Here is a 27,860-nt window from a genome sequence, read left to right as displayed (position 1 = left end):
AGTAATTTTGTCCTAAAGTAGAATGACTATTTCAGAATGAGAAAGAGGAGAATAAAGGACAAACTAAATAGATATAGAAATTTGGGGATTGACAGAGAGAGAATCTTGTGAAGTCAAGTTTTCTTGGACTGTTGGTCTGCTCTTGGTAAGAGATTGCTAAGGGTTTTTCTTTACCTTTTAGGTAACCTGCCTAGAAAGCAAAATAAATTTCCTGTACTTCATGATGCCTTTATCTTTGGGTCTTTGATTACTTAAGAAAACTGAGTCTTCTTAATAGTCAACGAACTAAGTTTTTTTTCAAAACTATGTTACCTTCTATTTTGCCTTTGAAATTGTTTTATTGTCACTTTGGCTCAGTAGATAACTAAGCATTGTTTCATAATGATCTGTGATCTTTTTTAGTCAAATGACCTAGCCTTTTGATGTTTTTGACAAATTTCCCCAAATCAAATTCTAAGTGAAGTGTTTTGACCTTGACTTTGGGATTTTCCAGAGGGTTCCTGGGATATGGCAAAAGAATTTGTGCTCCTGCTTTATAAAAAGGGAGATATTAAACTAATTATGCTTATTTGTTATGTTAAGTTACATAAAAAGCATTATGATGTTCTTAATGTAGTTGTTTCTAGAAATTGTATGAAATTCCTAAAAATCTAGTGAGTCCCTGTATCATGTCATGTTGCATTTCTAGGTTTTTTTTTTTTTAAGTTTTTTAATTTATTTTGAAAGAGAGAGAGAGAAATACAGAGAGACAATCCCAAGCAGGCTCCACACTGTCAGCAGAGAGCCCAAATGTGGGGCTCGAACTCACAAACCATGAGCCGAAATCAAGAGTTGGATGCTTAACTGACTGAGCCACCCAGGCGCCCCACAATTCTAGCTAGTATCTTAAAATGTTGTATGTTAGAGAAAAGACCAAACTTTCTTGTCAGTTGCATGATAATGAACTCTCATTAGATCTTTCACCATAGCCACTGTTAAGGCTTTTGTTATTTACAGATAGTTACTGTTTTTACTCTGATGCTTCTGTAAAAGTGCTTCATCTTCAAAAAGATTCCTTGGAAAGAACTCTGCCAAGCACAGGTTTCTGATAACTTTCAGATCACACTGTTGACCTAGGTGAGAATTCACAGAACTCTGATGGAAGCACCGATGGATTCATAAAATTGCTGAGATCAACAGGAATCAATTATACGGAGCTGAGTGAACAGATGGGGATGATTATAATTTTTATGACTTTTTGTTTGTACCACTGCTCATTATTTGAGGTTTTGTTTGTCCAGATTTGAGGAAACCTCTCTTAAGCTACCTATAACTTGCAGCAACTTGGTAAGTTATGACTTTGTAAACAGAACTGACATATTTATCTTTTTCTCCCTGCCTCACTCCTCTCGAATTATGAAATTCTTATCGAGTATTCTTAGTTTCATGACAATATACTCCTTTGCATAAGTTCAATAAGAACATGTTCTCCTTGTAACAGGACACAATCGGAAACACGGGTGACATTACCACGACTGTGACTTGAATGCTGTATTTGAGAATGATGTGCAGAGACTCAGATATGAGCAGACAGCTTTAAGGCACTAACGCTTTTTTCCAAAGATTTTCTTTTTACGTGATCTCCACACCCAACTGGGACTCAAACTCACAACACCAAGATCAAGAGTCTCAGGCTCTCCTGACTGAGCCAGCCAGGCACACCCCTAAGGTTGATTTTAGAGAGCCAATAAACTTTTTTGGAAAAACAGCCTGGGGGCACCTGGGTGGCTCAGTCGGTTGAGCGTCTGTCTTTGGGTCAAGTCACCATCTCCCTGAGCCACCCAGGCACCCCGAAATGCTGCTTATTAATGTACCTCCTGAAACAACTCTTTGACTTATTGTCAGGACTAGGAGACTGGATCACTGAGATATGGAATGATGTATGAACTCAGCTTCTGGACTGTGAGACTTCATGGAGAAGTTTCAAAGACGGGAACGAAGAGGAGGAGAATAGGCTCCCCCAAAATATCCCACTTGGCACACAGATTCTTTTGAGCTGATTATTTTTGAGGGGGTGTACACACAGGAGAATCTCTGAAAACAGAGTGGATTTTACCCTTTATTTTTCCTTTTAAGTTTATTGATTTATTTTGAGAGAGGCAGAGAGAGCGGTGGAAGGGGGAGAGAGAGAGAGAGAGAGAGAGAGAGAGAGAGAGAGAGAGAGAGAGAGAGAGAGAATCCCACGCGGGGTCCGCATTGTCAGCACAGAGCCACATGCGGGGCTTGAACTCATGAACCATGAGATCATGACCTGAGCTGAAATCTGAGTCGAAGCCTAACCGACTGAGCCACCCAGGCGCCCCAAGATTTTACCCTTTTTTAAGGGAAATTCACATGTATAAAGGAAATCTCCATTCGTAAGGGGTGTCTCCCTCTCTGTACCAGGAAGAAAAAGGATGACTAAATCACAACAAGCTCAATGGAAAAGGCAGGGACTTAAATCTGCGTAACAACCTTACCCTTGTTTACTGGGGTTTTCCGGGTAACCTCCTTTACTGGACCGCCCCACTCCCTAGCATCTTTATTTTGTTTATTTGGTATTTAAGGCGATGGTTTGGGCCATTTGGGGTAGTACTCGTGTTTTCCTGGGACTCTCCCATGTATACAGGAGGTGTCCATCTTATTAAACTTCTGTTTGTTTTTCTCCTGCTCATCTGTCTTTTATTACAGGGAGTCTCAGCCAGGAACTTAGAAGGACAGAGAGAAAATGATTTTTGCTACCCTACAGTTTCATATGTATTCTTCCAGTGTCTCTGTATACAGGTACAAGCCACAAGCAAATGTACGTATGTACGTAACCGAAGGTTGTCTGTCACACACGAGGCAGCGTTCTGAGCAGGGGCTAGAACAGAAGCTGCTACACCAAGGTTCAAGGCAGCATCGCAAAAGGTGGAAACAACCCAGGTATCCAATGAAATATCATTTAGCCGCACAGAGATATGGGGCTCTGAGGGGCGCCTGGGTGGTAAAGTCGCTTCAGTGTCCGATTCTTGCTTTTGGCTCACGTCATGCTCTCACGGTTATGAGATCGAGCCCCGCGTCAGGCTCTGTCAACAGTAGGGGGAGGAGCAGAGAGAGAGGGAGACACAGAATTGGAAGCAGGCTCTGGGCTCTGAGCTGTCAGCACAGAGCCCAACTCGGGGCTCGAACCCACGAACTGTGAGATCATGACCCGAGCCGAAGTCGGACACTTAACCGACTGAGTCACCCAGGAGCCCCTGACTGTGCTTATTTTTTATGTGTAAGTTTTCATCTTTATGGAGTCAAATTTATGAATCTTCTGAATCATTCACAAAAGGCTGCAAAGTTAAAAATGAACTTCCCCATGACTTCTCCAGTTGTTTTTTTTATTATTTCAATGTCTACATCTAGATATTTGAGCCATTTGGAGTTCATCCAGTACATGTTGTAAGGTATGTATCCAGCTGTATCTTTTTCCACATGTCAGATACCAGCCTTCGTTGTTTCAGCAATAGTGTTATTTGTTGTTGCTGTTTTTAAGTAGGCTCTACACCCAGCGTGGAGCCCAACGCAGGGCGTGAACTCACGACCCTGACATCATGACCTGAGCTGAGATCTAGACTTGGACGCTTAACCGACTGCGCCACCCAGGCGCCCCAACAACAGTTTTTTAAATAAAGGTCATATTTACCTGACTTGGGAGTCCACCTTTATCATATTCTCAATCTGGTATGTATTGTTTTTATTTCTGGACTTTCGATTCTGGTCCCTTTGTCTGTTCATACACCAGTCTCACAACTGTTTTAATTGGTACCTTTTTAAAAAATTATATTTGCATACATATGTGATCAGGCTCGTCCTGTCTCACTGCTCTTCCTTTTTAGAGTTTTCCTGGCTATCTTTGCTTATTTTTTCGGCCCAGTACCACTGCCTTATAAACTAGTTCAGCCTAACAGGGATAAACGCCAAAGGGCCAGAATCGAGTCTGTAATGTAATCCATTCTGGTTTATCAAGTCTATGCATTTTTAGCAGAAATTGAATAAATCACTTGCAATAAAGGCATAAATACAATTTGGCATGCAATTTTTTTCTTCACTGAAGCACTTTCCTGTTATTACAGTCTTTTTAAACATAACATTCCTTAATTTCCATAACTATTCATTGACTGTTGGACGCTTTCCATTTTCCTCTATTGTTTCTATTCCTTTTCACTATGCAAACAAAACAAAACAAAGCGACAGCCATGTAATGAATATCTTTAAGCACACGAGCTCTTTATGCAGTCTTTGGCACTGATTTTTGGATGATTAAGCGGGATTATTGAGGCAAAGGACATGAGCATCTTTAAGACTGAACACACGTTGCTAAAATTTGTACCTGTTCACCCTCTGACACGCTTGTGTGTGCAATATCCACTTCAGCATCCTTCGCTCATGAGCAACTGGTTATCAGGCCTCTGAAAGGTCACGCGAGAGCATTTTAAGTCCCGCAAATGTGGGGTGAGTGGGTTCCATTGTGTTGGGATCGAGGCAAAACGATACCACTTACAGAATAAATTTTGCACAAGTTGTCTCCCTCTTGGAATGCTGATCGACTCTTCGGAGGATTAGATTTATTTGCATCATGGCCCAGGCGCCTTCTGGGTGTTAAGGACTACAAGTGTCCGACCCACCCTGCAAAAAATACTTCTGCAGATTCAAATGATGGGCATCTATAGGGTTGGATAAAGGGTGAGGGTGATACCGATCAAGGCCTAGTGGCTTAAAACAAACAGTAATAGCCTTGAAGTCAAATTAGCAGAAAGGTTAGGAGACAACCCCACCCCCCCCCCCGCACACAGTCGAAAATCTGTGTATAACTTGACTCCCCCCAAACTTAACTACTGATAGCCTACTGTTGACCAGAAGCCTTACTGACAACAGACACAGTTGATTAACACAGATGTTATATGCTGTGCGTACCACATAATGTATTTTTTTTAATGTTTATTTATTTTTGAGAGAGAGAGAACGAGAGAGAGCACGAGCAGGGGAGGGGCAGAGAGGGGGGGGGACAGAGGATCCAAAGCAGGCTCTGCGCTGACAGCAGACAGCCCGACGCGGGGCTCAAACTCAGGAACCGTGAGATCATGACCTGAGCCCAAGTTGGACACTTAACCGACTGAGCCACCGAGGCGCCCCTGGGCTGTATTCTTACCATTAAGCAAGCTGGAGAAAAGAAAATATTAGTAAGAAAAGCACAAGGAAGAGAAAATACATTCCCACTACTGTACTGTATGTATCAGAAGAAATATCCGTGTGTAAGTGGACCCACACCGTTCAAACCTGTGTTGCTCAAGGGCCACTTGTAATGGGTTAGCCTTGCCGTTGAACAGGAAGAAGAGCTGAGAAAGCTCCGGGAGAGAGAGCTGCAAAGCTCTTCAATTGAGTTGCACACGGGAAAGCTGCTTCACCGACCAATACCGCTTGGACTTCAAGGTTAAATTTCAAAGCTAGGGGCTGAAGTGCTGGCTTCTGAGTCTTCTCCACTTGGGTCTCGATTTCAAGGCCAAACAAGTCTGAATGGGACTTCTGTCACTCGAACTTCTGGTAAGTTCTTTGGGATCCCAAGACCCAAGGAGTGGGTAGTGGCTGAGGAACGGTATTAGTCTGCCCAGCCTTCCATAAGAAAATGCCAGAGACCGGGTGACGTACACGATGGACATTTATTTTCTCACGGTTCTAGAGGCTGGAAGTCCAAGATCAAGGTGGTGTCAGGCGTGGCTTCTGGTGAAAGCTCTTTTCCTGATTGGGGAGATGAGTGCTTTTCCCTTCTTATACAGACACCAGTCATATCGAATGAGGGCCCTGCCCTCAGGATCTCATTTAACCTAGTTGCATCCTTAAAAGCCCGATCTCCAAATATAGTCACATTGGGGGTTAGGATTTCAACATATGAATTTGAGGACCCAATTCAGTCCCCAACAGGAACATTAGGAAGGTACCTTGTAGCGCTAAAAGTCTCGCTAATATGGACAGCTTGGGTAGGAATGTGGAGAAAACCAGAATTGTCTATGGGATATTACGTATACCGTTGGGAGTCAGAAGAAAGTTTAGAGACCTAATACTTACTTTGTAGTTAAGGAAAGACCAAAAAGCGTAGAAGGCATGTCTAAGTTAAATTTGGGATTTAATTCGTTATCCTCCCAGTAGATTGTTGATTATATAATGTCAGGCTTGGTGCCCTTTGTATTTCTTTGCTTACACTGATTACAATTTGTGTGCAGCTGTTTTACCTTCTTGTTGTTAAGTCCACGAAGACCAAAATCTTACCCATCTTGTTGATTGAACTATCACTGACAATGCCTAGCACATCACCTAGCCCTTTGTAAGTCCTGAATAAATATTTAGTGAATGATAAATGACTGATTAATAAAAGCTAACCTTTAATGAACATTCAACGTAGAGGGTACCTGGGTCGCTCAGTCGGTCAAACGTCCGACTCTTGATTTTGGCGCAGGTCATGATCTCGCGGTTTGTGGGTTCGAGCCCTGCTTTGGGCTCTGTGCTGACAGCTCGGAGCCTGGAGCCTGCCTCGGATTCTGTGTCTCCCTCTCTCTCTGCTCCTTCCCCGCTCCCACTCTGTCTCTCTCTCTCTCAAAAATAAATAAACATTAAAAAAAATTCTCTCTCTCCCTCTGTCTCTCTGCCCCTCCTCCACTCACTCTCTTTCTCTTTTTCTCTCTCTCTCTCTCAAAAAAAAAAATATATATATATATATATATAAATAAAAATGTTCTCTTAAAAAAAAAATGAGGAGCGCCTGGGTGGCTCAGTCGGTTAAGCATCTGACTCTTGATTTTAACTCAGGTCATGATCTCGAAGTTCGTGGGATCGAGCCCCAAGTCTGGCTCTGTCCTGACAGCAGGGGAGCCTGCTTGGGATTCTCTCTTTCCCTCTCTCTCTCTGCCCTTCCCTGCTCTCTCTCCCTCTCTCTCAAAATAAATACATAAACTTTAACATTTTTTAATGTTTATTTATTTTTGAGAGAGAGAGAGACAGAGAGCACAAGCAGGGGAGGGGCAGAGAGAGAGAGAGAGAGAGAGGGAGACACAATCTGAAGCGGGCTCCTGGCTCTGAGCTGTCAGCACAGAGCCTGACACAGGGCTTGAACTCACGGACGGTGAGATCATGACCTGAGCTGAAGTCGGACACCCAACCGACTGAGCCACCCAGGCGCCCCCTCCATATATAAACTTTAAAAAAATAAATATTCATTCTGTGCCACGCATCAAGCTCTCTACACGTTTGATTTTATCATCTTATTTTCATAATAATTTCATAATAAATAATCTCTCTCATTTTTTTTAGAGGAGGAAGCTGAAGCTCAGGAAGGCTGAAAACGTTTGCCAAAGATGAAGTTAGGAAGGACAGAGCGGACATCTGACCCCGGATCTTGCTGACCTCAAAGTTCATTCAAAATGTATAATCAAGGGGCGCCTGGGTGGCTCAGTCAGTTAAGCGTCTGACTTCAGCTCAGGTCACCATCTCGCGGTCCGTGGGTTCGAGCCCCGCATCGGGCTCTGGGCTGATGGCTCAGAGCCTGGAGACTGCTTCCGGTTCTGTGTCTCCCTCTCTCTCTGCCCCTCCCCCGTTCATGCTCTGTCTCTCTCTGTCTCAAAAATAATTAAAAATGTTAAAAAAAATTTTTTAAATGTGTAATCAAAATGCTAAACTATTTGCTTCAAATTCAACCCAGGGATCATAAGGAAGGGAGGGAGGTCTTTGGGGGACATGGAGAAAAAAACTGTGTGTAAGTTACTTTTTAGATGTATCTTAAAGTATGTCTGTCTGTTGCCTGGTAGAAAAGGGAGCCATCGCTTTCAGAGACAGAAAGCACATGGATCCAGCCCAGAAGGTTGAAAAAGCAATGTGTATTCAGAAAACAAGTTCAGTGGACGTAGAAGAGGAAGAAACTTGGAGCAAGTAGCAGCTGGAGGCCAGAGAGGTAACTTGGGTCCAAAATGTGAAGAGTCCAGTATGCCAAAGGTCAGCAAACTATGATGTCAGGACAGATTTGCCCCAAGTTCTGTTTTGGTAGAATCTATGAGCTAAGAATGATGTTTACATTTAAAAAAAAAATTTTTTTTTAATGTTTATCCATTTTTGAGAGGGAGAGAGAGACAGAGGTTAAGCAGGGGAGGGGCAGAGAGAGAGGGAGACACAGAATCCGAAGCAGGCTCCGGGCTCTGAGCTGTCAGCACAGAGCCCGACGCGGGGCTCGAACCCACGAACCGTGAGAAGTCAAACCTGAGCCGAAGTCAGACACTTAACTGACTGAGCCAATCCAGGTGCCCTAAGTTTTACGTTTTAATTTTACTTTACCTTTTTTTTAAAGTAAGCTCTAGGTCCAACGTGGGGCTCAAACTCACGACCCTGAGATCAAGAGTCACATTCTGTAAGGACTGAGCCAGTCAGGTGCCAGATTTTTAGATTTTTATTTTTTATTTTATTTTATTTTATTTTTCAAGTTTACTTACTTATTTTGAGAGAGAGAATGAGCAGGAGAGGGGCAAAGAGACAGGAAGAGAGAGAATCCCAAGCAGCCTCCGCACTGACAGTTCAGAGCCTGGAGCCTGCTTTGGATTCTGTGTCTCCCTGTCTCTCTCTGCCCCTCCGCTGCTCATGCTCTGTCTCTCTCAAAAGTAAATATTAAGAAAATGTGATTAAAGGAATGCAGCTATCGAGTAGCGAGTGACCATTGCAGCCAATGGGGGAGATTAGATTGCCCAGGGAATGCTAACTATTTTTCTGTTGGTTGTTTCGTCTGCTTTTTGTTTTTCTCAATTCTGACTACATTGTTTTTAATAAATGAGGTTTCCAAAGACAATGAAGAAATGCGGAGATCAGGAAGGAATGGTTTCATTATGGCTTAATTATGGATTGAATAGAAAATGTTCTTGGGGCGCCTGGATAGCTCGGTTCGTTAAGCGTCTGACTCTTGATTTCAGCTCCGGTCATGATCTCACGATTCATGGCTTTGAGCACCACATGGGGAGCTTGCTTGGGATTCTCTGTCTCCCCGTCTCTCTGCCCCTTGCCTGCTCGCTCTCTCTCTGTCTCTCAAAATAAGTAAATACATTTTTTCAAAAAAGAAAATGTTCTCAATTTCAAATAAATTGCTAATGCACTTTTGGAACACACTCCATTGAAAGGCTGGGAACTACCCGAACTATGTTTTGGTATAGTTGTAGATAGGATATCAGTGTCCACGATGAAAATGTTTATTACGGCAGACTAAAAAAAATAAAATAAAATAATACACTCTTTAAAACGGGAATAAAAAAGGAAAAAACCACCCCCTTGAGCCCATCAAGAGGATCATAGTGCCTTTAAAAAGTCTGTGTATACAACTCACACATTAAACCATTTGTCATTGACCAACAAAATGACAGCTTTTTCACCAGGGGCAAGAAAAAAACTCACACTAGAAAAATATCTTCTACAAGCAAGAAGGAAGGGAAGCACATTAAAAAGTTCCTTCTCAGCCCTCAAGGCCTTTGGAGAAATGATAGCCTTTTAATTTACCTGCAGATATATTTTAGATATTTTGGATACAAAGGTCGACTCTTTGGCATCTTTTTTTAAAGTTTATTTATTTATTTGGGGGCGGGGGAGGGGCAGGGAGAGAGGGAGATGGAAATTCCAAACTTGATGCGAGGCTTGAACCCACTAACTGTGAGATCAGGACCTGAGCCGAAGTCAAGAGTCAGACGTTCAACCCACTGAACCACCTAGGCACCCCTACTGTTTGGCATTTTAAGGGCAGTGTTTTGTTTCCGTTTTCTCCTTAATTTCTCCATAACCATTTGATTCTATTTTTTTTTTTTAATGTTTATTTATTTTTGAGAGACAGAGAGAGAGCAGAGGAGAGTCAGAGACACAGAATCTGAAGCAGGCTCCAAGCTGTCAGTGCAGAATCAGACGCAAGGCTTGAACTCACAAACCGTGAGATCATGACCTGAGTGAAAGTCAGACCCTTGACCGACTGAGCCGCGCAGGCGCCCCATAAACATCTGATTCTAAATACCACAGTGCCTTAACAGGAAAATGGCTTCTTTCCATAGTTGGCAGATGTTGCCAGAACTATGGGAAAGTGTCCCTTGGACATCACTGGCCCAGTCAACCTTCCATTTTGCTCTTCCAATTTTTAATTTTCCTTTCTCTTCTCTCCATTCTCTTCTTTCAGGGGCCTGTCATTTGCTATGTCTCCATTTGTTAGCACCTCATTAGGAGAGATTGGGCTACAGAAAGGGAGCAAGGGAGGGAAGGAAGTATGAACTCGGATGTGTTAACTTTTGGAAAAATATTTCAGAGAGGACCTCTGAAGAAAGAAAGCCTTAAAGCTGTTTTGTTTTGGAAAAGTGGAATCTTCCACAAAGTAACTGTCTTTGAAGGCTAACGTCTTCAGCCAGTCTTACAATTGAATTTGGGGGGCCACAGGCTGAGGAACTTTAGAGAACCAACCTTTGCATTTAAAGCACCAGGATTTGGGGACACCTGGGTGGCTCAGTCGGTTAGGCATCTTCATTTTAAGATCTTATGGTTTGTGAGTTCGAGCCCCTGTCAGTGCAGAGCCTGCTTGGGATTCTCTCTCTCTCCTTCTCTCTCTGCCCTTCCTGCCCTCCTCTCTCTTTCTCAAAATAAATAAATGAACTTTAAAAAAAAAAAAAAGGGGCTCATTTTCCTTTAAAGAAAAAATAAAGCACCAGCGTTTGAAAAGCTAAGTGCAATTATGCAAGTCAATATTTTAAGTAATGCAACCGTATGGGAGGGAGAAATTTCCTTCTTTCCCCCTAGGCTGCTTCCAGCTGGTTTAAGAATTAAATTCCTATGAGACAGGTGAACAGGAGGGAAAAAACCCAAACAAACAGTTTTATTACGTGTGCACAGAGGTCCAATAATGGAATTGAGACCCTCAAGAAATGACCAAGGTAGGCAGTTTTGATACATTTTAGACAAAGACAATAATTTCATGAGGAATTGACAGGATAAGGAAAATAGATGTTTGGGAGCTTTAGTTAGTAACGAATTCTAAGCAGAATTCAGGCTGAGCTAGTAGATTAGGGGGGGTGGAAATAAGGTTTGTTTCTACAGCTTTCTCGGTTTTAAAGTTCCTATCTCTGGTGATAAGGATGTCTTTTTAGTTCTCAGTACAGGGAAGGTAGTTTTCTTTTTTTTTTTAAATTTTTTTTTTTTCAACGTTTTTAATTTATTTTTGGGACAGAGAGAGACAGAGCATGAACGGGGGAGGGCCAGAGAGAGAGGGAGACACAGAATCGGAAACAGGCTCCAGGCTCCGAGCCATCAGCCCAGAGCCTGACGCGGGGCTCGAACTCACAGACCGTGAGATCGTGACCTGGCTGAAGTCGGACGCTTAACCGACTGCGCCACCCAGGCGCCCCGGGAAGGTAGTTTTCACATGGGAGATTTGTTTCCTGTTTTCAGGGGGACAGTGGAAGGTCTGAGCATCCTTTCACCGTTGTTATCCGGGGAGCTTCAATTCAAAATAGTCAATATGCCATTGCAGTATATTTGGGGGCAGTCGGCCCCGGGCTCCTACACGACCTATACCCAGAATTCCTTGCTTTCCCATTAAAGCGAATAAGAGGAGGGCTTTTTTTTTTTTTTTTTTTTTTTTTTTTAATTGTACAGCAGGTGCAATGCAAATTCAAAACAAGTTTAGGGACTGGTTTATGTGAACCTGAGTTAGCTGCTTGGTAATCAACACGGTGCTTCATTCTACTGAATCTGGTGGGGCTCCTGGGGGAAGAGCTTGACCTCGTTCCTCTCTCAGATTTAAGCAATAAAAATGATGCTATAAAACTATGTCCTCTTGAATATCGTGTCAGGTCAATCCCTAGGCCCTTCCTCTACTTCCCTTGAGTTCCTGGCAGGAAACATGTGGACAGGGAGCGGATAAACAGGTTCCAGTTCCCAGCAGCAGCACGGTAGAAAAATTTTCCATCTGTTGATGTGCCCTTGCCTCCTCACAAAAGTGGGGTTTGAAACAGGGTTTCTCTCATCTCCTTTTAAAAGCCTTTTTTTTTTCTCAGGCGCTCGCATTCTCGTGCAGTGTTGAGAACGCCAAGCTGTACGGCGCTTTACGCCGTCCGGCGAGGCCGCCTCTCCTCCAGCCCTGGGGCTTTTTAAAACAAGACCCCGGAATTTAGTTACTGAAATTTTAGGAGGGGTGGGGGTGGGGTGGGAAGCCAGGGTTGCGACGGGCAACGCACTACAACTCCCACAAGCCCTCGCGCGGCGGCTAGCCTCCCTCCCTCAACCCACCCACCGCTGAGCCTTGCGCTTGCGCGGAAGACCCAGCGCTGAGAGGAGGGGCGGGGACCGGACAACGCGCCCGGAGGGGGAGGAGGAAAAAAGGGACCATAGACTTTCACCTGGGCCTAGAACGTCTCTTAAAGTAGTGGGGAGAGGCAGGCGGGCGGGTGGGGACCACCTTCAGAGCTGGCCGCCGGCGGTATCATGGCGACCCGGAACCCCCCTCCCCAAGGTGAGCGGCCGGGGCCCGGAGTAGTAGCTTAAGACGCGGCTCACAGCTCTCGACCTTGCTCCCGGGGGCGCCTCTTCTTGCCCCTGCCCCAGGGCTCCTGGGGTTCTGGTTTTTGGAGGCACCCCTGTTGAACTAGACTCCCTCCCCTCGCAGCGGAGAGCGACCCCTGTCCCTAACACAGCCCCGCCTCCTGCCCTACCTTCACCTCTGGTCCTTCATGTCCATCTTCAAACGTGCTGCTTTGGCCTTGACTGAAGTGATTTCATCCTGCCGGGCCCCTAACCGGTTCGGCCAGGGGAGGACCCCCCCGCCCCCCACCCCCACCCCCACCCCCACCACCATTCCTCCCACTGATGAAACTGGATCTAGCTCTGGTCCTGACCCTACTGAGATTTGGGGGTGACCCTTCATGCTGTGAAACTCTGACCTGACCTTACTGCCATTGGTGGGGGCGGGAGGGGGGCGACCCCTCACTTCTGTGTAACTCCGACGTGGCTCGGGTTCGGGCCCCTAGGCCGGTCCCTGGGCCTTTGGAAAGGAGATGCCAGGCTCTTTGGAAAGGGATTGGATGTAACAAACTAATGTTTCCATCTGGGCATTTTTAGCTGCCGGCCAAACCTGGCAGTGAGTTATAACAGCTAAAAAAAAAAAAAAAAAAAAAAAGCTACGGGACGTTTCTGACTTTTGGTCGCCTCTAAATTTCTTTCTTTCCCATTTTGTATTTTGAAGAGTATGAAAGCGATGACGAGTCTTACGAAGTGTTGGATTTAACTGACTATGCAAGAAGACACCATTGGTGGAATCGAGTGTTTGGCCACAGTTCCGGACCTATGGTTGAAAAGTACTCAGTGGCCACCCAGATTGTAATGGGTGGGGTGACTGGCTGGTGAGAACAACATCTTTTTCATTAAGTTTCGTGGGCAGCCGCACTGCTGCCCTTTTGTAAACAGGCCAGTTACTGTGCACGTTCAGTGGCTTTACACTGCTAATCCCGGAAGAGCGCTGCCTTGAGGCTTTTCTCTGTGATGTGATGGGTGTGATGGACACACTCAGGAGCCTCAGTGTGTGGTTTTGGTGATCTGCTCCCCCATGCCCACCACTTGTGCCGCTGTTCCCTCCTGTCCCGCCCTTTGATCCTTTATGTACTTTTCCACCTCCTCAGATGTAGCAGATGTAGAGTGCATCGGATTCAGGGACAGTGGCTAAAACGGAAGAAACATAGGAGGGTTAATTACATGTAAATAATTTTGACTTGTTCAAGGCTAACAACTGGAAAAACCTGTGAGGACTCCCGCAGTGGGACTGGTCTCCAGGACTGTCAGCCTGGAAAATTCTCAGTGCAAATTATTGATTATGATACCGATGGTTCTGTGGATGTTCACTGGGCTAATTTGGATTATTATAATACTTTGAAGAAGAGTTGGAATTAAACCTGGTCTTTGCTGGAATTACAGGACTGATTGCTTACTCAGTAATAATATTGTGGAATGCATTAAGGAGGAGCAGTTAATAAGCATTAACCTAACTACCCAGTGAATGTTCTAGACTTCATGCTTACATAATTGCTACTATAGATCAAGTTTATTCGTCTTGGAATAAAAGATTAGCCAGATGACAAGGGTCAAACAAGTATGGCCCTTTATTTTGAAAATGTTCACGACCGTAGACAATTTTTGTAGTTGGCGGGGGATGCTTAGTTTGTGAGTAATCATCGTTTTCTTCGATTCTAAGTTAAGTTTATCTCACATTAAAAATTTCCCTATTTGAACTTGATAAGTATTACATTTTTTGATTTGTGATGTACATGTACCTTGGAACAGTGCTTCACTCCTTTCTGCCGTTTTGTAAATGCCGTTTCATGGTAGAAACCTGCATGGTGAAGATTCCATGGTGCAGAGTTGCAGTATTTATTCATGTGTACTTATTAATGCTGCTAACGAAAAGACCTGCAATTAGGAGAGAGATGCCTGGTCAGGGCCCTGGTTATTCAATTGATTCTCCGCAGATGGTTTGGACCTCGACCCCTGATAATGGAGAGTCTGGTCCTCTGCTCAGCTGAGCTCACCGTGTGGTACCCTTGGGTGATTGGTTCATGTGAGTATGGGCCTAAAGCCCCGTCTTAAAGGAGACTAAAAAATAATGGAGCGATAGAATTATCACATCATTGTGTGCTTTCTCCTCGTAGGCCAGACTCGGTGAGAAGCCCCATAATTGGCAGAAGTTTGCTTGGATATCCTAGAGACAGAGCAGGGGGAGTTAGTAGCTTTATTTTAGTGGCTCATGCCATCTAGCAAAGGGTAGACGTGCTTGCGGGACACGGTCCCTGGGACGCAGTTGTGACTTGGCTGCTGCTTGCCTCCTCTGCTCCTTTATCAGAGCCTGTGTTGCTAACTCCCCTACTGAGGGGCACGGTCTTCGTAGTAATACGTATGTCTGGATTATAGGCAGTGTTGGCCCAGGAGCTGTTTCGTAGGACTCTAATATTACACAGGTGGTTTGTTGCAATGACTTTGGATCCAGCATAGTACATTTTGGCGATTCTTCTTAAGGTGTAGAACTGCCGTACTATTGTGGCATGCATGAAGGAGGAATGGTTAATAAGCATTAATCTAAGCAGTTCACGTTTCAGACCAGTTCAGGACGTGGCCTGGGAGGCTAAGGAGATTACATGCAAGTGTAGGCAGGTAGAGGTTTTGGATGATGAGAAGAAATACCAGGGTGGGTGTCTGCTAGGAGAGATGGGAGGTGTGAAAACTAGCCAGAGGGCCCATGCTTAGTGTGGCCTGGAAGCAAGGCAGTGATGTCCTTGAGAATGGAAGGAAGACAGTCAAATGATCTGGAGATAGAGTATATAGAAATGGCAATCAGCTGGCCCCCCGAAGGTGATGAAGAAGCCAGAGTCTGAGATGACCACGAGGGGGGAAACCTAGAGAACGGCGCTGTCGCTTACAGATGGGGAACCTTAGCAACAGTGGATTTGGTTGGAGAGAGGATTTTTGCCTTGGGACGTTCGAATATGTGGTTCTGTGTGCCAGAGAAGCCCCTGGAAATGTAAAATGTCCATTTATGACGGCATGTTAGTTTCCTAGAGCTATTGTATCAAAGTACCGGGACTAGGTGGCTTAGAAATCCAAGAAATGTATTCTTTCACAGGTCTGGAGGCTGGAAGTCTGAAAGGTGTGAGCTGAGTCGGTTCCTTCTTGGAGGCTCAGAGGGAAAAATCTCCTAGCTTCTCTCCTAGCTGTTGCTGGTTGCCAGCCGCCCCCGGCATTCCTGGGCTTGTAGACATAGCACTCCGATCTCTGGCTGCACCATCACATGGCTGTGTTCCCTCTGCATGTCTCTGTGACATGTTGGATCAAGTCATACTGCATTTTGGACCCACTGTATTGCAGCGTGGCCTCATCCTAACGAATTACATCCTCAGTGACCCTTAATCCAAAGAAGGTCACGTTCTGAGATTCTGGGAAGGACGTGAACTCGGGCTTGGGGGGAGAGGGCGCTCTTCAACCCAGTTCAGAAGGCTAGAGTTAGAAATCTGGGCTTCTTTTACAACAGTATGGATCTGGAATACTGAGGGAATATGAGCTCACCACAGGGGAGAATTAATCAGAAAAGAAGTATGGACTGACATTCTTACAGGATAGATGGGACAAAATAGGTTTAATCTAGAGATGGATAGACATCGGTATAGATGGAGGTAAAGAAGCCATGAGAGGGGCGCCTGGGTGGCTCAGTCGGTTAAGCGTCCGACTTCGGCTCAGGTCACGATCTCACGGTTTGTGAGTTCACGCCCCACATGGGGCTCTGTGCTGGCAGCTCAGAGCCTGGCGCCGGCTTTGGATTCTGTGTCTCCCTCTCTGCTCCTCCCCTTCTCGCACTCTGTCTCTCTTTCTCTCTCTCTCTAAAAAATAAGCATTTTAAAAAAAGTTAAGCAGCTGTGAGAAATATGGGCTTAACTGTAGTCCTGAAGGTGGAACTTAAGTGGGACCTTAAAGGGTGGAAAAGCTTTAGATGAGCAGAGCTAGGCAGAAACCCCTAGAAGCAGGGAGATGAATAGCTTGAGCAATGGTGATAACCTGTTTGGAAACTAATGGTATTGGCGCAGAAGGGTTGGGTAGAGTGGGGGTTGGCCAAGTGTATGGAATGTCTTGACTGCATTATAACAAACAAACAAACAAAATCACTTTTCTTATGGGGAATTTCAAATTCTACAAATGTAGAAGGGAGAGCACAATGAGGCCCTTGGGCACTCAACATTGTTTCAGTAGCCAATCTTTTTTCCTCTAAATTCCCCTCCTCTTCTCTCCATCCCTGATTTTGAAGCATATCACAATTTAGATCGTACACTTTTTTCTTTTTAAGTAAGCTCTAGGCCCAACGTGGGGCTCGAACTCACGACCCTGAGATCAGGGGTCGCGTGCTCTACCGACTGAGCCAGCCAGGCGTGCTAGATTGTGCACTATTGACTTGCCTGTATAACGAGGGAAACACTGAGGGGTTCTGAGCCGGTAAGGGATATGATCAAAAGAAATGGAAAGACATTAAGATTTTATTAGGAAAGCAATGAAAAAGAGAAGAGGGAGAGAGTTTAGTACCTCACTGGTTCTCATCTTTTGTCATTTCTTTCATTCAAGGTGTGCGGGATTTTTGTTCCAGAAGGTCGGAAAGCTTGCAGCGACCGCTGTAGGCGGTGGCTTTCTTCTTCTTCAGGTATGTCTAAGCCTCAGTCTTTGCCTCTGCTTACATATGTAGCCCTCGGGGACTGCGAAAGTCAAGGTCAGCCATTTCATTCCTGTCCATTTTAATAGAGGGTGGAGGGGTTTTTCTTTTAGGTACCAGTTTATGGAAGAACTAAAATGAGTTTTGAAAGCTGACATCTGTCATGAAAAACACCAATTTAAATACGTCTGCATTCCGTAACCATGGTTTGATCCCAGCTAAAGAGATCCCAGGTAAAAAGACAACTATCAAAGTTCGAGGTGCCTCATTTTTTTTTATGACGTACCAGATTTCCCTTGAAGCAAAATAAACATTTCATCCATAATATAACCTCATCTTGACCGTTTTAAACGTATATTTAAAAATCAGACAGATAAAATTTAGAAGGTCTCTTTCTTTTCCCCATTTTCCAGCCATGCAATTTTCCTTCCCAGAGGAAATTGCTGTTAGCAATTTCTATCTTGTTTTTTAAAACTGGGAAACGATAATAATCTAGAAAGTGGAAAATAGGGTTTAAAAAATCATCCGTAATCCTATTTCTGAGGCAGGGGGATTTGAAATTTTAGTTTTTGTTCATGTTCCTCTAAGCATAAGGTTTAAAAATGCTTTGCAGTTAGAGGATGTTTATCAGGATATTGTCTGGCATTCATGTCTATTTGGCATATATTTTTCCAAAAATACCATTCCCTGAAGATCAAATATAGTAAATCCCAAAACTGAAAATCTCTGGGAATGAATGTTAGCAATAATCTTAAAGATATAGAGGATTGTCGTACCAGATTTTTAAAATGATAGATGTTCATGGCAACCAACATCTGACTTCAGTACCAAAGCCATTGATCATGTAATAACCAGTGTCATTGCCTGAAGTGCAAAGGGACTGAATTCGTATGTGTTAAGCATAGATTTTGAGTTGTTACTAAACAGCTATGTACGCGTGTGTGTGTGTTATTTTTCTAAACAGCTTTTAAGAAAATATATTTTCTTTCTATCAGTGGCATTATTAGGAGTACTTGCCTATTGTGGTAAGAGGTAAAAAGGAATATGGTTAATATCGAAACTTAGGCCTTTGGATGAATATGCCAACCTCGGTACAGAAGACAATTGTACTTAAGCTGATTTTGACTTGTGTTTATATAGAATCAAGACACATTTAACTCGACAGCTATTTTGAAAACTCAGTTGTCTTTTCTGTGTAAGGGAAATGGGTACCGAATTGAAGCAGAGTTTTCCTAAAATGTTCACAGAATAAAGAGAATTAATACATGTCAGTCCACTCTGTCAGTTTTTCAGAAGTCTGTTTCAGTCCCCTCAATAGACTCCCTTCAGGTTCACATGTTGCCATTGCTACCTTCTACGGCTCTGTGCCTAATCGACATAGTCTTTGAAGTCACTAAGCGGAAGACTGTGGGACCTGTCTGCATCAAACCAGCTTTTCCCACAAATATGACTCACCTTGAAAGCTCAGTAGGAAGAAACTGAAAGAGGAAATCAGAGTAACACATGACTTTTAGCCTAATTGCCCATTGTTCTTCAGGCCTGCTTTCAAGTTTCCATTACCTTTACTTATATTTAGGGGCACCTGAGTGGCTCAGTCAGTTGAGCGTCCGACTTGGGCTCAGGTCATGATCTCATGGTTCGTGAGTTCGAGCCCCACGTTGGGCTGGCTGCTGTCAGCATGGAGCACACTTTAGATCCTCGGCACCCCACCCCACCCCTCCCTCGTGCACACACAAGCTCTCTCTCAAAAAGAAAGAAACCTTAAGAAAAAGAAATTTGTTGACTTAGAACTTAAAGCTTTTCTAGTAACTCAGTGTTCAGTGTTCTCCAGTTATTTATCACAGTGCCATCTTAAAATAGACAGTGGTATGCAGATCTTTTAAACTTAGTTTTTATTTTTTTGTAGTTGTTTATGTGCCCCTAATTGAAAGGGTCAAATACACGTACAAGACTCATTATAGGTTAGAGTAATTCCCTACCTCCCTCACTACCTACCTTCCCCATTTTTCCCTCCCTTGAGGCAACTCCTTGAACTCTTAGCCGATGCTTAAGGTACTTATTTCCTTTTTCCTAAACAAGTTAATTGAATATTTCTTGATCTTTCAGTTTGAGGTATTGACTAGTGGCTTCCTGTTATAGAATATGAGAATTTATCATTTATTGAACTTTTCCTTGCCCACCGTTCCCCTCCCCCCAGTCTCACACACTTGCCTGCTTTATGTTCCTCTGTGCCCTCCCTCCAACCCATGCATCATCTGAGTATTGTTATTTCATGATTGTGTTAGATCATTACCTGGAGGTCACTGAGCCTGAATCTGTAAATTTATGTGTTTAACCATGTTTGGGAAGGTTTTGACCATTCTTTTCTTTTCTTTTCTTTTCTTTTCTTTTCTTTTCTTTTCTTTTCTTTTCTTTCTTTCTTTTTTAAATGTTTATTTACTTTTGAGAGGGGGGAGAGAGAGAGAGTAGAGCAGGGAGGGACAGAGAGAGATAGGGAGAGATTATGACCGTGATTATGTGCATATTAGGCTTTTTGATAATGGCCTAGTGTTTGTTCATTTCCTTATTCAGTCTTTCAAATTGTGGAATTTCTAGTGATCTAGCTTCACGTACACTGACTCTATGTTTTATCATCTACTTTTCTGCCATCAAGCCTTGCCAATAAATTTAGTTCAGATATTGTATTTTCCAATTCTAGAATTTTCATTTGGCTCTTTTTAGATTTTCTGTATCTCTGGTGAGATTCCTTATCTTTTCATTGATTACAAGCACAGTTTCCTTTACCTCATTGAGCATCGTTCTAATAGCTGGTTTAAAGTCCTGATAATTCAAGTATCTGGTTCATCTTAAGGTTGGCATCTGTTAATTTTCTTTTGAGACTAGGCCATATTTTCTTATTTTATCCTATATCAAGGAAGTTTGGAGTTTATCCTGGGTATTGGGAATGTTATGCTCTGGAAACTCTGGATTCTGTTTTATTCCTCTGAAGAGTATTGATATTTCGCTTTTGGCAGAAAGTTGACTTGGTTGGACTCAAATGGCAGACTGTTTCACCTGAGGTGGGTAGCAGCTCAAATCTCCATTCAGTCCTGTTAGCCTTGGCCAGATTGCACGGCTCTGCCTTATGAATGTGTGGTTCGGGACTTGGGTAGAGTGTACACGTCGAATTTGGGACTCCCCTTATCTAGCGCTCTCATTTCTGGCAGTTGTTATTGTCGTAGACTCTGTCATCTGGTTCTTTGGGCCGGAAAGGTGGCATGTTTTCTGTTAAAGGTTTAGCCACCCTGCAAGTGCATCCTGGCCTCAGGATAAAACCAGAAAAATGGGCAACTGACCTTACATTGTTGCTTTCCTGCAAGTTTCAACTCCCTTTGAGGTCTGCTTGCTTTTGCTAATTCTGGAGTGCTTGTATTTTAACCAGGGTTTATAGTTGCTATGTACGGGAGGGTCCCTAGGGCTCACCATCACCTCCTTGCCTGTGACCCAAATTGCTGTGTCAGGTGCTGCCAGGAAAAGCTCGCACTTGCCATTTGATTTGATCACCACTCTTTTGCTGAGGCTGGAGTTTGAAGTGATAATAGGTGAATCGATACAGGAAGAAATGCAGATGAAGAAATTCTTCTATGGAGTCATTCACAGTGAAAATGGAACTTAAGATTCCCATGCAATCTACTTATATACAATCACATACTTTTGTTATTTGAAATATTTTATTTATGGTTCAAAGTCAAGTGATGCCTTACAAGATTACAAAGAAAGCATAAGCTTGATAGAAGTGATTTATAATGGTATACCTGGCTTAATTGTTTACTGCTCTTGTGATTCTTTATATTTTTTAATTTATTTTTTTATTTAAAAAAATTTTTTTTAATGTTTTATTTATTTTTGAGACAGAGAGAGACAGAGCATGAACGGGGGAGGGGCAGAGAGAGAGAGAGGGAGACACAGAATCGGAAGCAGGCTCCAGGCTCTGAGCCATCAGCCCAGAGCCCGACGCGGGGCTCGAACTCACGGACCGCGAGATCGTGACCTGAGCTGAAGTCGGACGCTCAACCGACTGAGCCACCCAGGCGCCCCAATATATTTTGATTTTATTATTTGAAGAGACTAATTTATGGTACTGGCTTACACACTATGTTATGGTTCAGATTATTTGTAGTGTCTCCATAGTACCACATTTGGGGTTTTCTTATAGTTAATATGCATTTAGCTATGGTTTTATTAAAAGGAATTATGGCATGAAACCTGTATAGAGCATATTTCTTTTGTATTCCGCTTTCAAAAGCGATTACCAGAAAGTATTCTTAGTCAGAGTTAGTAAAGACCCTTTATCAAGCTACTTTAGATTTCTTTAGTGACCTAATAACTGATTGGCTTCTGATCCCTTATAACTAAACATCTATTTAATTAAAAGGTACTGTTTTATTAGCTGTATAATTTAGATAGTTTCTGTGTCTTTTTAGCTAATTCTCAAATTCTAAAAGTTATGATAGAATTATAGTACAGTTATAATATAGTTTATTCCACAATAAAAAGATTGTGGAATCTTTTCCCATCATGTAGTATATGTTTCTTAACGTAGTGTTCATCACATCTAAATAATTAATTATGCTCAATATCTTTTTTCCCTTGTGGACCCAGAGCTCTTTGAGCGTGGGGACTTACTTATGTCTCTCTTCTTCTTGGCTATAGTTACAATGCTTGGCACAGGGTAGGCACTCAGTGTTTATTAAATGAGTAAAATTGTGATATCTTACCTATAAGCCTTATAGATTTCTTGAAATCTAAATGTCCATATATTCCTGGGTAAGAGATTTGTCAACAGCCTGGCTGGTTTACAATTAACCGTTTTGATTATATTTTTGCAGATTGCCAGTCACAGTGGCTATGTGCAGATTGACTGGAAGAGAGTTGAAAAAGATGTAAACAAAGCGAAAAGACAGATTAAGAAACGAGCAAACAAGGCAGCACCTGAAATCAACAATATAATCGAAGAAGTAAGATGATGTACATTTTTGGCTCCTTTTTTTTTTTTTCTTTACGGGTTTCGCTTAGCAGAAAATGCAACTGGTGATTGCCTTTTAAAAAGTTGGTGTTTTTGGTCATGTTTGGAGTGTTAGGTAAAACTGTTGGGATCAAGCCACCATTTCAGTCAGTCATCATTAGGGCGCCTGGCTGGTTCAGTTGGAGGAGCATGTGGCTCTTGATCGTCCGGGTCATGAGTTCCAGCCCCACGTTGGATGTAGAGGTGACTGGAAAAAAAAAAAAAAAAATCAATCTGTTTTTGTTTTTGTAGTAGTTAACATAGTTTTTCCTGCCCATCTCCTACCTACTTTGATCTGCATATAAAAACTGATAACATGACTCTTCCAGAAGTTTTCCTCCGGTTTTACAAATGTGTACATGTGTAGGCAAGGTTTGGTACAACTAAAACTACCTGGTTTTTTTTTTTCACGAGGTGGGATATTTTGAAAGTGTGTGTATTTTAGTAATAGTTTTATTAATGTTTTTATGTGTATTCTGTCGTCTTCTAGTCTGTTTAGAATTGAATTTAATACTCCTTGCCTTCGTTTTTGTTCTGGTCTCTTAATACCTCCAACTTTTTATTTTGAAAACTTTCAGACCAGTTGAAGAGTTGAAGGACTTTTCAAATACCCCTTGTTGAAGGACACATACCCTTCACCTATTTACCAAATCGTTTTACGACATTTGCTTTAGCTCTGTGAGTGTGTATGTGTGATTTACACTTTTTTTTTTTGCATAATCATTTACTACATGATTACTTTTCACTCAAATCTTCAGCATATATCTTCTAAGAGATAGATGTTCTCTTCTACAGTTACCCTATTTAACAGGATGAAGTAATATTTCCTAGTATGCAGTCCATGTTAAAATTTTTCCACAAAAATCTCTTTTATACATTTTTCCGCCAGTCAAGAATTGCATATTGCATTTGGTTGTCGTGTCTCTGAAGTCTCCTTTGGTCTTCAACGGTCCCCTTATCTGTGGGGGTTCCCCCCCCCCCCCCCCCCGCCCTTCATGACACTGACATTTTTGAAGCATCTAGGCAGAATATCCCACAGTCTGGCTTTGTCTATTGCTCTTTCCTGGTTTATTTGGGTTAAACATTTTATCAGGGTGATATTTTTTTGATCCTTGTACCTTTTTCCTTGCTGGCTAAGTGGACTGTTAATAAAAATCTTTGTGCCTGCTGTGGGCATTTATTAAATCTGTGCTAATAACTTGCATTCATTTATATCTGCCCTATAGCTTCTTGTTCCCTGTGAGATTTTTGCTGCTGATATACCTATTATCTCGGTAGCCAAGAAGCTTACTGTGTCTGGCCAGGACTCTGTGCTCCTTCAGATTGTAATGGACAGTCCTGGCATCTTGTGTGGTGGTTGGCACCCGCAGCAGTAGGTGTAGAGGTGTTTTTGCCAAATATTTATTGGATTGGGGAAAACAGCCGTGAAAACGTTACTTGGCACCAAATTCAGTGGTTAAGAGTGGCTTTTTAAATTTTTAATTTGCGTCATGTTTTTTCTTTTTCTTATTGTGGCAAAAGATACGTAATATAAAATTGACCGTTTTAATATACCTATATGTATATAGGCCACGAGTTCAAGTCCCGCTTTGGTTTCCACGCTCAGCACGGAGCCTACTTAAAGAAATATATATATACGTATATGTATTCTAGTAGCATTAAGTACATTCACACTTCTGTGCAAACATTACCACAATCCACGTGTAGAACTTTTTCATCGTCCCAAACAGAAACTCTAAGCATTAAGCAATAATTCCCACAATGAACCCCTCTCCCCAGCCCTTGGTAGCCTCTGTCCTACTTCCTGTCATGATGAATTCCAGTATTCACGTTAAGCGGAATCACGCAACGTTTTGCCTTTTCCGTCTGTTGCACTTAGCGCAGCGTTTTCGAGGTTCGTCCACGTCGTAGCACAATTAAGAGTCTTTTTTTTGTTTAAACTTCTGTTTCAGGCAACAGAATTTATCAAACAGAACATTGTGATATCCAGCGGATTTGTGGGAGGCTTTTTGCTAGGCCTTGCATCCTAAGGAGATGAATGTTCTAGCACAGCGGAGTCACCTTTAAGAAGAGAACGGTGGCCACGGGTGGTCTGTCAACACGAGACGCCATCAGATTGTCCAGGGCGGCAAGAAACAACTGGGTGGACACTGCCAGACTCAAGACTTAGTGTTTGGCCATTGACGTTTGGCAGACCAGCATCGGCTGTGAAAACAACCCCTATGGCATGCGTACGGTAGTATTCCTGAGCAAAACGTGGCTTTCGTTTATTTTTTGAAAATTTGCATTTGTTTTTAAATTAGCCTATAAAATACCGGCCTTGGATGCAGACCGCTCGAGAAAAAACAACGTGTCGGATAGATGCCCCAGTGCAATGCCCTCACTTCGTTTAAGTAAGATGGTACTCATTTTGCTTTGTGGTGTAGTGCCAGTAATTAAAACTCTGTATCGTAGCTTCAACATCAAGCTTGGCTTTTTTCTTTTTAAAGATAAGTTTGCAGTAAACGGAAAAAACTGTAAAGCCCTTCTGTGGAAGGATGTAGAAGTGCTAGAATTATTAAAGATATTAAACAGATTTAATACCAATTTTTAGGTGGTGGTTTTCTGCGATTCTTACTTTGCTTCTATAGCTGTTATAATAAACAGTTTCAAGGAAGGCTCTTCTAAGGAAATAGTCATGTCTGAAGCTCTTTCTCCTTTTTTTTTTTTTTTTATGTCTGTAGTTCTAAAAATGTCTTGTATATAAGCTTTTTCAATTAATTTATTTATCCTGGCGGCCCAGGCAGAGCTAATTGTTTTGAGGGAGCATGTAGTTGGGTCCCTGATTCATTTTATTAACCTTGAGTGAACCTCCTTTCTCATTTCTAAAAATCCTAATTATTATTTTGGCCCCTTCTTCCACCAAGAGGTACAAATCACTTTAAATTACTTATTTTAAATAAGTAAATTTACTATTTGAAGAACATTGATTTTCTGCGTCACTATGAAATCGGAACTGAAAGAGAATTTTCTCTCTGATCTAATCTGAGACGTAAGTGCTAAGACTTTCAGGTTTTGGTAGCATCGTGTTGAGCACTAGACGAGTTGACTTGTTTCTCTGAGCCCGATCACACTCCGTCAGAGGCTCCTTTGCCCAGAAGAGCTTTCTGTATTAATTCTTTTGTTCATAGAACCCTATGTTGGAATTGGAAAAACAGCAGAGCAGCCTGTATTGGGGGCTTCAGATTGGAAAGTTTATGTATTTCTTTCGAGAGAGAGGATGTGCATGCACACGCACACACAGGTAGGGGAGAGTCAGAGAGAGGGAGGGAGAGAATCCCAAGCAGGCTCCATGCTGTCAGCACAGGGCCCGCAGCCGGGCTCGATCTCACGAACCGTGAGATCGTGACCCGAGCCGAGATCAAGAGTCCAACGTTTGTTCGTGAGTTCGAGCCTCACGTCGTGGGGCTCTGTCCTGACAGCTCAGAGCCTAGAACCTGCTTCGGCTTCTGTGTCTCCCTCTCTCTCTGCCCCTCCCCCTGCTTATGTTCTCTCTCTCTCTCTCTCTCTCTCTCTCAAAATATTAAAAAAATTTTTTTTAAAGCCTGACACTTAACTGCACCACCCGGGCACCCCAGCCTTTCTTAATATAAAGTGATTTCGCTTATAAATACTTGTTTTGTCCTTGAGCTTTTCTCTCTTTTGCCCTTGCCAAGCCTTCCACTGCTGTGGAATTAAAGGAGAAAATCTGCTACATCAGGTAGAATATTGGCTGTACTTCTGTGTGCCATATCCGTGTGATGTTTTCATCTGATACAATGAGGCAGCCTACTGTGGGGAGCTCTGAGAGTTGGCTCAATTTGTTCATTTTGGAAAATTTGCCGTGTCTGCTCTGTGCATGCTACACTAGGAAAGTGGGGGCACAAAAATGTCTGCCTTCAAATAGAGACTAAGATAGTCCCCTATAGAAGTTCTATAATAATATTGGAGAACGTGGCATATGATTAGTGGCCAATAAGGATAGGGCTATCTACTTAGGGAGAGGTAAGGATAACTACTTTCAGAGTCCAACCATGAATGAAACCTGAAAAAAGATGGCCCTTCATTCTCTCCCCTACCTTTCCAAGTATCTGTTGATGTGTTTGAAAATATTTACAGACCAAAGTGAAATCCCATCTGGGCTCTCCATACTGTCTTTTCTGTGTTAGTGCCCCTTACTCTCTGCCTCATATCTGCACCGTCTCCCCATAAGGTTGTAGGCTACTTGAGGCAGGCCTCTGTGTTCATCTCTAACTTGTTGACGCGCGCTGTGTAATGCTTTGCTCAAGGGAGGTATTCATTTAATGTTGGGAATGGGCGACTGAGTGTGTGGAAAGCCCGTTACTGTGCCAGAGGGTTGGTGTTAACCCATAGGAAACTTTTTCTGGGTGGCAGTCCAGTAAATCAGAGGCTCCATCACAAATGACTTGGTGGGGCTTAGCTAGAATGAAAAGCCTATAGCCTGCCTTTGTGTAAAATGGGGATTTTTTTTTTTTTAAATGTTTGAGGGCATAAAGACTATTTGCAAAATCTGTTTAAACTCGAGCGTGTGGGATATAGGTATTTTGTGGCCTAGGCTTTGGAAGATATTTAAGGACATTTCGACTGGTTTTTAGTTTATTTTCTTCCAATGCTCCCCACCCCCCTCACACACAAAAAGACGACTTTGAATGTGTTTTCTTATTTCAAATACAATATAAATGAAATATGCTCATGAGAGAAAATTACATCAGCATAAAGAATATATAGAGGGGCACCTGGGTGGCTCAGTCAGTTAAGTGTCCGACTCTTGATCTCAGCTCACATTGTGAGTTCAAGCCCAGCATTGGGCTCTGCACGGAGCATGAAGGCTACTTAAAAAAAAAAAAAAAAATTATTTATATATATATATATATATATATATATATATATATATACACACACACACACATACACGCACACACACGCACACACATGTGTATATGTATATATACATGCACATATATACATGTGCATGTATATATATATATATATATATAGAATGTTTATAATATGTACTTAGACATAACTATTCTCCATATTTTGGTACATAGCCTTTGGAGTCTTTTCTACCTGTGCATGAACACATTGTGTGTATTTTGTATAAAACTTGAGTGTAGTTTATGTACTGTTTTATAAACAGCTATTTTCTGTTCCATATCATGAATATCTTTTTAAAATAGCAGGTACATTTATGGTGACAGATATAAGTGCCCAGCCTCATCCCCTTTTATGAGACAACCGTTATTAAAAGTCCTTTTGATATACTTTTTACTATATACTTATTTTTATTGTCCAAGTTTGGCTGGTATATATTGAATGCCCACTCTGAAACTTAAGGAATTTTGTGTATATGCACTTTGGTTTTTTTGGTGGCTAATATATTTTGTCCTTCCAGTAGATGCCTTTATTACTTTAAATATCATACTTTTTCTACCCTTATTTACCAACTTGAATAATATTAGCTAACTCCTTGTCACTAAAGATGAGGAAAATGAACTTATCTCT

At 42.5% G+C, this 27,860-nt stretch overlaps 1 protein-coding gene and 1 non-coding gene across 2 annotated transcripts; one reads left to right on the top strand and one right to left on the bottom strand.

The window, feature by feature from the left end:
• The first annotated feature begins 12,385 nt into the window (after positions 1–12,385).
• FUNDC1 (FUN14 domain containing 1) lies at positions 12,386–24,902 on the top strand. Its single transcript, XM_058713089.1, has 5 exons — positions 12,386–12,550; positions 13,280–13,436; positions 17,188–17,263; positions 22,141–22,269; positions 24,269–24,902. The coding sequence occupies exons 1-5, from the start codon at positions 12,523–12,525 to the stop codon at positions 24,344–24,346; spliced, it is 468 nt and encodes a 155-aa protein (XP_058569072.1). The 5' UTR covers positions 12,386–12,522; the 3' UTR covers positions 24,347–24,902.
• Positions 16,925–16,997, bottom strand: TRNAR-CCU (transfer RNA arginine (anticodon CCU)). Its single transcript has one exon. It is a non-coding gene; the product is annotated as a tRNA-Arg (tRNA).
• Positions 24,903–27,860: the final 2,958 nt, after the last annotated feature.

The sequence above is a fragment of the Neofelis nebulosa genome, chromosome X (genome assembly GCF_028018385.1).
Source record: "Neofelis nebulosa isolate mNeoNeb1 chromosome X, mNeoNeb1.pri, whole genome shotgun sequence".
Lineage (NCBI taxonomy): Eukaryota > Metazoa > Chordata > Mammalia > Carnivora > Felidae > Neofelis > Neofelis nebulosa.
This window is presented reverse-complemented; position numbering and strand designations above follow the sequence as displayed.